Source organism: Sapajus apella, unplaced genomic scaffold (genome assembly GCF_009761245.1).
Source record: "Sapajus apella isolate SASKATOON/1434 unplaced genomic scaffold, GSC_monkey_1.0 scaffold26, whole genome shotgun sequence".
NCBI classification, from domain to species: Eukaryota; Metazoa; Chordata; class Mammalia; order Primates; family Cebidae; genus Sapajus; species Sapajus apella.
Genome location: NW_022436966.1, coordinates 11,362,994 through 11,373,023, shown reverse-complemented (window position 1 = coordinate 11,373,023; position 10,030 = coordinate 11,362,994). Strand labels below are relative to the sequence as shown.

The following is a 10,030-nucleotide window of genomic DNA, read 5'->3' as shown; positions in this document are numbered from 1 at the left end:
CACTACTTGAGTTAAAGAGTTTGCTTCTGAATGAGAGTTTGTGTACTGTGTTACCTATAGAGAAAGGCTAGCTATCTGAAAAATGTCACCTGAACTTAACATTTCCAGGATGTGATTAAAATTGTGCACATTTAAGTACATACCTTTACATGCTCACACAGCTCTGCAAGGAGACAGACGCAGAGAACATACATCTTATGCACAGAAGTGGGGTGGCTTTCTAAAGGTCCATCACTGACCAGAGTTTTTGAGTTATGAGAGCCACTCCAGAGATTTCTTTCAGAAAAACAGTCACCACTGGCAGCACATTTCAGTGACACAGAATGGGTTGCAAAACTTGCTTACTTGTGTGACATATTCAGCCTTCTCAACGAACTCAATCCGTCATTTCAGAGGAGAATGATGAGTGTGTTTAAGTCAGCAGATAAAGTGGCTGTATTCAAAGCCAAACTGGAATTATGGGGCCATGAGTGAACATTAGGATTTCTGACATGTTTCAAACATTTGCAGAGATTTTGAGGGAGACCAAGCCAGGGCCTTCTTTCTCCCAGCTGGTGCATGATCACCAATCTCAGCTTTCAAAAGAGTTTGAGCATAACTTCCCAACCACAAAAGACCCTTGAATTTGGAAGGAATGGATCTGTTACCCATTTGTGAATAAGCCAGGTGAATCGACTTTCTCCATGCTAGAAGAGAATCAACTGCTTGAGATTGCAAATGATGGAGGCCTTAAAAGTATGTTTGAGACAACTTCAAATCTCCATACATTCTGGGTTAAAGTCAAGGTGGAATATCCTGAGATTGCCACAAATGCACACAAAAGCCTGCTTCCATTTCTGACACTTTTTGTGAAGCAGAGTTTTCTGCAGTGACAGCAACCAAAACGAGATTGTTACAGAGTAGACTGGACATAAGCAATACACTTTGCGTGTCACTGTCTCCCATTGTCCCCTATCCTGCAACTAGATGGGACCATCTAGTTACAGGAAAACAAGCTCAGGGCTCCCACTGCTTCTGTATTATGGTGAGTTGTGTAATTACTTCATTATATATTACAATGTGATCATAATAGAAATAAAGTACACAATAAATGTAGTGCACTTGAATCATCCTGAAACTGGTCCCTGGTGCCAAAAAGGTTGGAGACCACTGACCTGGAATATATTTATAATCTTAGAGCCAAAAGCAATAATGTAATATCCATTATATGTGCCTAGGTACGTGGGTGTGTGTTATAACATTAAACTACCTTGCATTCTTGGGATAAACTCTTTTAGCTCAAGATTTATAATCTTTTTGCTATATTAATAGATTTGATTTGCTAATGTTCTGTTAATATTGTGTTTATAAAGAATTTTGTTTAAAGGTTTTAATTTCTATTTGAGCACTGCTTTAAAATTTAGCACAAAAATTTTCATATGTTGCGTTTTATCATTCAGTTCAAAATATTTATTTTAAAGTTTTTTAAGGGGTAGAATCTTACTCTGTTGCCCAGGCTAGAATGCAGTGGCATGATCATAGCTCACTGCAATCTCAAACTCCTGGGTTTGAGCTATCCTCCTGCTTCAGCCTCCCAAGTAGCTGGGATTACAGGCATGCACCACCATATCTGGCTAATTTTTTATTTTTCTGTAGAGGCGAGTCTCCCTATGTTGCCCAAACTGGTCTCAAACTCCTAGGCTCAAGCGATCCTCCCATGTTGGGCCTCCCAAAGTGCTGGGGTTACAGGCTTGAGCCACTGAACTCAGTCCAAAACATTTTCTAAGTGACTGTGGTTTCTTCTTGACCCATGGTTTATTTTGTTTTTATTTTTATTTTTTTCCAAACCCTACATGTGGCATTTGAGCATAGTTTATTTTTAAATATTATGTTAAATTTCCAAATACCTGGGGTTCTTCTAGGCATGTTACTGATGCTTTCTGACTTAATTTCATTATGCCCGGAGAACATACTCTATATAAGTTTACAATAAATCTTTTGAGATTTATTGAGACTTATCTTCTGACTTAGCATTTGATCTGTATTGGTGAATAGACCATGCACACTTGAAAAGAATATATTTTGTGGAGTTCTTGGGTGTAGTATTTTACAAATGTCAATTAGATTAAGTTGGTTAACATTGCTGTTCACATGATCTATGTTCATACTGATTCTTTTTTCATCTATTATTTTGGTTACTATGAGAAGGTTATAGTTAGAAATTTTTTTAAAAATCTGTTTCAGCCGGGCGTAGTGGCTCACGCCTGTAATCCAAGCACTTTGGAGGCCAAGGTGGGCGGATCACCTGAGGTCAGGAGTTCAAGACCAGCCTGACCAACGTGGTGAAGCCCCACCTTTAAAAAAAAAAAATTTAAAAAAAAAATCTGTTTCTCCCTTTAATTCTCTCAGATTTTCTTCTTCTTCTTTTTTTTTTGAGACGAGGGTCTCACTATGTTGCCTAGGCTAGTCTCAAACTCTTGCACTCACACAATCCTCTTACCTCAGCCTTCAAATTTTGTTCTTAACACCAGGCTTATATCTGTAATCCCAGCGCTGGGAGGCCGAGGTGGGAAGATTGCTTAAGCCCAGAAGTTCGAGACCAGGCTGGGCAACATAGGGAGACCCCATCTCTATAAAATAAAAAATAAACTAGCCAGGCATGATAGTGCACTCTTGTGGTCCCAGCTACTTCAGAGGCTGAGGTCGGAGGATTGTTTGTGCCTGGAAGGTCAAGGCTGTAGTGAGCCATTATCGTGCCACTGCACTCAGCCTAGGTGACAGAGTAAAACCCTGTCTTAAAAAAAAGGGGGGGATTGCGGTATTAAAAAACAACCAATTTTCTTAAAGGTTGAAGCTTTATATCAGACATATATACATTTATGATCACATTTTTTCTGTTAAATTATCTGTTTTATTATTTTATTGGAGACAGGGTCTTACTCTGTCACCTAAACTGGAGTGCAGTGATGTGATCACAGCTCATTGCAGCCTCTACCTCCTGGGCTAAGGTGTTCCTCTCACCTCAGCCTCCCTAGTAGCTGGGACCACAAGTGCAAGCCCCAGCACCTGGCTAATTAAAAAAAAAAAAAAAAAAAATGTTATTTTTCTTTTTGTCTCATTATGTTCTAACTCCTGGTTTCCAACTCCTGGACTCAAGTGATCCCCCTGCCTTGGCCTCCCAAGGTGCTAGGTTTACAGGCATGAGCCACTATGCCTGTCTTGTTTTATCATTTTGAAATGTCACTCTTTATTTCCAGTAATACTCTATCTCCTCTATCTTGGAGTCTATATATGAAAATAATATAGTCACTCCCCATTCTTTTCCCCTTAAACATTATGCCATAAGAAGTAACTTTTTTTTTTTTTTTTTTTTTGAGTCAGAGTTTTGCTCTTTTTGCCCAGGTTGGGGTGCAATGACGTGATCTTGGCTCACCGCAACCTCTGCCTCCTGGGTTCAAGCAATTCTCCTGCCTTAGCCTCCCAGGTAGCTGGGATTACAGGCATGTGCCACCACACCCAGCTAATTTTTGTATTTTTATTAGAGACAGGGTTTCACCACGTTGGCCAGGATGGTCTCAATCTCCTGACCTTCATGATCTGTCCACCTTGGCCTCCCAAAGCGCTGGGATTACAGGTGTGAGCCATTGCACCCAGCCAGAAGTAACTTTTTAAAAGGAGTTATGTTGCCCTGGCTGGAGTGCAGTGGCTGTTCACAGGTGTGATTATAGCCCACTACAGCCTTGAACTCCTGGGCTTAAGAGATCTTCCTGCCTCAGCCACCCAAGTAGCTAGAGCTATAGACGTATGCTACTATACCCAGTAAGCCTTTTTATACTTACTGTTTTCATCAAATGCCTTTTTCCAAGCGGCTTCCAATTTGTCTTTGTATTTGAAGTGCATCTGTTGTAGATAGTTCAGCATTGCTTTTAAAGTGGTTACTCCATTTTTGTTTAGTATGTTGATATGGTTGGATTTAGGTCTACTATTTTGATTTCTGTTTTTATTCCTGTTTGCCCTTTTTTACTTCTTACAGCTTAATGAATTTTGTGGGAGGATTTCCATTTTAATTTCTCTCGGCATTTTAGCTACATCTTTCTTTAAGGTTGCTGTAGAGATTGCAATATACATTCTTAATGTCTCATAGTATACTTAGAATTAAAACAATACCTGTTTGCCAGGGACGGTGGTTCATGCCTGTAATTCCAGTACTTTGAGGGGCTTAGTTAGGCGGATTGCCTGAGCTCAGGAGTTCCAGACCAGCCTGGACAACATGGTGAAACCCTGTCTGTATGAAAAATACAGAAACATTAGCCAGGTGTGGTGGCACATGACTTTAGTTCAAGCTACTTGGGTGGCTGAGGTGGGAGAATTGCTTAAGCCTGGGAGGTTGAGGCTGCGGTGAGCTGAGATCATACCACTGCACTCTAGAGTGGATGACAGAGTGAGAACCTGTCTCCAATAAATAAATAAATAACACCATTTAATTTAAAATTCAAGAATTTTACAACCACATAATTTTGTTTATGACTCTTTTATGCAGTAGTTGTCATGGTTTTTTATCTTAATGTGATAAACCCTGTATTTCAATATTATAACTTTGCTTTAAATAGTCATATGTATTTTCAGTAAATGAGGAGAGAATAAAACATAGTTTTATATATTTAACCATATATTTATCCGTTCCACTGATCTTCACTTCTTTCTGAAGATCTGTTCTGCCATCTAGTTTTGTTTCCCATTAGTTTGAAGAATTTCCCTTAGCATTTCTTGTCATGCAGGTATGTTGGGCAGGGAGTTGGCTTAGTTTTTGCTTATTTGAAAATCTCTTTATTTCATCTTTATTCTTGATAGATATTTTTGCCGAATATGGAGTTTCAGCAAAACAACAGTTTTGTTTTTTGTCTTTAGCAAAAGACAGTTTTTGCTTTTCCCCTCCTTTTTCTTATGAGAGTCCAATTATGCAGATGTTAAATTTTTTTCTCCCTCTGTTGCCCAGGCTGGAATGTAGTGGCGCAGTCTTGGCTCACTGCAACCTCCGTCTCCAGGGTTTAAGTGATTCTCCTGTCTCAGCCTCCTGAGTAGCTGGGACTACAGGCACGTGCCACTACGTAGCTAATTTTTTGAATTTTTAGTAGAGAAGGAGTTTCACAATGTTAGCCAGGATAGTCTCGATCTCCTGACCTCATGATCCGCCCAACTCAGCCTCCCAAAGTGCTGGGATTACAGATGTGAGCCACCGCGCCTGCCAATGTTAAATTTTTAAATATTGTATCACACATGTTTCTCAGGCTCTGTTTCTTTTCCCCAATCTTTCTTTTCAAACTGGATAATTTTTTTCCATTTATCTTTTAGTTTATTGACCCTTCTGTCATCTCTAATCTGCTGTTTTGACCTTTTAGGAAAATTTTTTTTACCTCAAATATATTTTTTAGTTTTAAAATATCGATTTGGTTATAGTTTTTATTCCTGTTTTGTGATTTCCTACCTGTGTGTTAATTTTCAAACATCTTTTTTCTTTATATCCTTAATCATAGCTATCACTGTAGCTTTCTCTGCTAATTCCTACACCTAAATAATTTCAGGTTTTAATCTGTCCTATACATTCAGAGTTTACTTGTCAGCCAGAAATCTCAGTAGAGTTTATATGCAGAGTGTGGGTTTATGTGTGGCTGTCTTTCTTTAAAGGATTTCCTTTCCATTTCTGGCTGATATGCTACCTCAAATGCTGCACTCTTGTTTCCTGAAGCCAGTAAGACTGCCGATTACTACCTGACCCAGCACTCACTGAAGCCTACCATTGGCAAAAAGCTGTTTAAAATTTTTTAAAGAGGGGTCAGTTAACTCTCCCAGCTGGTGCCATTTCTAAGTGTCAACCCTGCAGCAGTTTGTGTCTGATGTTAGTTTTCAGTGCCTTCAGTTAGTTCTTGTTTTGTTTTGTCCAGTTTTTGTAATTCTTATTTGTGGGATGATAGGCTAAATATAAGGTACTCCATCATTGGTGAAAGTAGAACATTTTCTTTTGATGTTAAAAGAAGAAAAAGCCACCTAAAAGTGTTCTTGGAAAAGGGAATGGAGAAAGACGACTTCAGGCAATGCCTTAGAGTTCTCCTTGGGTATTCTAGACACCAGGGACATAGCTATCATTGATATTCTATATCCATTACTAAAAATTGGACATAAAAAAGCAACATGATTAAGAGGAGAAATCTGATTGTGAGTGTCAAGAGACCTAAACTATAGTCTCAACTCTTGGATTAACCAGATTCCTCTGATTCCAACATTCATTTAACTTTTTCCTTTAAAAACTTAAGAAATAGGACTGTGCATGCAGTGGCTCACACCTGTAATCCCAGCACTTTAGGAGGCCAAGGCAGACGGATCACGAGATCAGGAGATTGAGACCATCCTGGCTAACAGGGTGAAACCCCATCTCTACTAAAAATACAAAAAATTAGCTGGGTATGGTGGTACACTCTTATAGTTGCAACTACTCGAGAGGCTGAAAAAGGAGAATCGCTTGAACCCGGGAGGTGGAGGTTGCAGTGAGCCAAGATCGTGCCACTACACTTACTCCAGCCTGGGTAACAGAATGAGACTCAGTCTAAAAAAAAAAAAAACCTGAGAAATATCTCTCTTCATTTATATCTTAAGTTTTATCAGCATCTCTATATAGCTTTGCCTAGTATTAATATTATAGGAGGTGTTTTTTTAAAATGTCAGATGTTAGGCCAGACACAATGGCTCACACTTGTAATCCTAGCAGTTTGGGAGGCCAAGGCGGGAGGGTTGCTTGAGCACAGGAGTTTGTGACCAGTCTGGGCAACATAGGGAGACCCTGTCTCTACAAAAAAACTTAAATATAAGCAGGATGTAGTGGTGTATGCTTGCGGTCTCAGCTACTAGGGATGCTGAGGTAGGAGGATCATTTGAGCTCAGGAAGTTGAGGCTTCAGTGAGCCGTGATTGCACTACTGCACTCCAGCCTGGGTGACAGAGTAAGACCCTATGTTAGATGCTGAAGTCTTTATTAGTGCAGGAAGGCCAAAAAAATAAAGTTAGAGGCAATTTGTATTAGTATTTGAAACATCCTTTTAAGTCTGTAGAATTTGAGTTAGAAAAACAACTCAATGAAAAATAAAAAGCAGTACTTAATGGGAGATAGAGGCTACTAATTGAAGGAAAAAAATGTAACAATGTACTAGGTGCTTACATTTCCAAGATGTATGTATATACACACACACATATTTGCATACTGTTAGTATCAGTAAAATTTATCTCTATGTAATTAACTCAGTTTTTAGACAATTACTTGATTCTTATCAAAGGTTAACAGAGGTACATTGCAGTTTTGGTTTTGGATTATTTTGGTCCTAGGGAGCCTGTGAATTTATGAGATTTGTTACGATCTTTAAACATTGTCCTGGCAGGGTGCTGCTAGTAACACATCTGCTACTTGTAATATTGTGTCATCATCAACTAGTAGTAAAATAATGCATTGCCCACCAACTGTACTCAATGTATAAGACACAGAGCAACAAGCCACGAAGCATACCTGTTTAACCAGCTGTTGCTAAGTAATGACAAACTATTAACACATCACACCTGGACCATTCCTGAATAATAAATTTACTCTCATCATTGAGATCTGTACTTTGAGTTGTTTTTCCATTAGCAAACATGCATTTGAATAGATCTTCTCTAGGTCTTTTTGTGTCTGGTGGCATGTGTTTATGAGAAAAAAATGTCTAGATACTAAAATGACTTAGACCTGACAAAGTTTTCAAATATACATGGTTCTTTACACTTCAATTTTTGTTTTTCATCATGCTGTTTTTTTTTTTTCCTATTCTTAGAACTCGTATTCTATGGACTCAAAATGTTCATTTCAAATACTAAGATGCATCTAACATTATAAAAACCTTTTCTTCAAAAAGAGTGAAGGAATGCCAGGAATGAGGAATTTAAGTCCTAAATACATATACTTTGGGGTGTGTAATATTTTACATATTCATGGGGTACATGTGATATTTTGTTAAAGCATAGAATGTGTAATGATCAAGTCAGGGTGTTTGAGGTGTCCATCCCTTTGAGTATTTATTATTTCTGTGTGTTGGGAATAATTCAAGTCCTCTGTTCTAACTGCTATGAAATATACAGTACATTGTTGTTGACTACAGTCACCCTGTTGTCCAAGGAGAGGAGAACTTAGAGCTTATACTTTTTATCTAAATGTATTTTTGTACCTAATAACTTTCCTCTCTTCATCTGCTCTCCCTGCCATACACGCATCCTTCATATTGTCTAGTATCATAATATTCTCTACCTTATGAGATCAACTTTTTAAGCTCCCACATATAAGTAAAAATGTGCAACATTTGTTTTCCTGTGCCTGGCTTATTTCACTTAACATAATGACCTCCAGTTCCATCCATGTTACTGCATATGACATAATGTTCTTTTTTATGGCCTAATAGTATTTCATCATGTATGTATACCACATTTTTAAAATCTGTTTATGGACACTTAGGTTGATTCCATATCTTTGCTATTGTTAATAGTGCTGTGATAAATAAGTTGTAAATATTTTTGTGAGGAAATAATAACTGTTGGGTTGGCCCTGCTGAAGAGCTCTTATAGATCATAATATTGAGCTAGAAGGCCACTGAAGACCATCTTGGAGCAAAAGAATACAGATATTTGAATAAACTGTTTACTGTAATGACCTGATTGGGTTATTAAAGAGTTCCTAAGCTTAAGCCAGGCTCGGTTGCGTACGCCTGTTATCCCAGCACTTTGGGATGCTCAAGTGGGCAGATCATGAGGTCAAGAGATGGAGACCATCCTGGCCAACATAGTGAAACCCCATCTCTACTAAAAATACAAAAATTAGCTGGGCATGATGTCCTGCGCCTATAGTCCCAGCTACTTGAGAGGCTGAGGCAGGAGAATTGCTTGAACCTGGGAGGCAGAGGTTGCAGTGAGCTGAGATTGTGTCACCGCACTCCAGCCTGGCTACAGAGCAAGAGTCTGTCTTTAAAAAAAAAAAAAAAAAAGAAGAAGAAGAAGAAGAAAGAAAGAAAAGAAAAGAGTTCCTAAGCTTAAAACAATATGCCCCCAATTGCTGTGCTAAAGATAAAGATGAATTACTCTGGTTCTTAAGAACTGTGAAGCATCTGAGTATGTACCCTACTTGCACGCTAACTAGTTAGTCTTCCATGGTTTTATGGATGTTGGCAGAAGTTAAGAGACTCCAGGGTCACCTCTGCAAGACTTTATCACCCACGGTAATAGCACTAGCCAAAACATCAGCATTTGTGCCATTCGCCTGAGTCCCAATTCTACCAAAGTGGTGCATAGAGGTTCAGGTGATACCTGCAAATGCAGTTGGGGACATTATAGGACAGGAATCCTAACCCTGGTCAGGCACATTATTATAGTAGTATCCATAAAACCATGGAAGACTAACTTGTTAGCATGAAAGTAGTAAGTAGTCCTGACCTCTGCTTTGGAGGATGACACTTGCTCTGTCTTCCAAGGCTATTCATTCTGCTAACATTATTGAAAACATAGATTGGAAGAAAGGCAGTCTGTGCTTCTGGTCACAAAATTTGCAGAAATGTGAGACCTATAGAGAATTGTCTCAATGCTGTCTGATATGGTTTAGCTGTATCCTCAGCCAAATCTCATCTCAAATTATAATATCCATAATCCCCACGTGTCGAGGGAGGGAGCCAGCGGGAGGTGATTGGATCATGGGAGTGATTTTGCCATGCTGTTCTCATGACAGCGAGTGAGTTCTCACAAGATCTGGTGATTTTGTAAGGCAGCTTTCCCTGCTTATGCGCTCTCTTGCCTGCCACCATGTAAGATGGATCTCTTCCCCTTGTACCATGATTGTAAGTTTCCCAAGGCCTCCCCAGCCATGTGGAACCATGAGTCAATTAAGGCTCTTTTATTTTCTTTTTTTTTTTTTTTCCCCTTTTTTTTTTTTAATTTTTGGTTTTTGGGTTAAATGAAAAAAAAGGACAAAATGTTGGATAAGGAAAAAAATG

The 10,030-nt window shown here is 38.8% G+C and overlaps 1 protein-coding gene across 5 annotated transcripts in view; it reads left to right on the top strand.

The window, feature by feature from the left end:
- COMMD1 (copper metabolism domain containing 1) overlaps window positions 1-10,030 on the top strand; it is a 230,016-nt gene that overhangs the window by 142,473 nt on the left and 77,513 nt on the right. The window contains exon 3 of one of the 5 annotated variants that reach the window (XM_032292011.1): window positions 511-988. The exons of the other annotated variants lie outside the window; for them this stretch is intronic. Coding sequence (XP_032147902.1) covers window positions 511-519 — 9 coding nt within the window. The 3' untranslated portion in view covers window positions 520-988. Of the gene's footprint in view, window positions 1-510; window positions 989-10,030 lie in introns of those variants that run through there. 5 annotated transcript variants of the gene reach the window in all.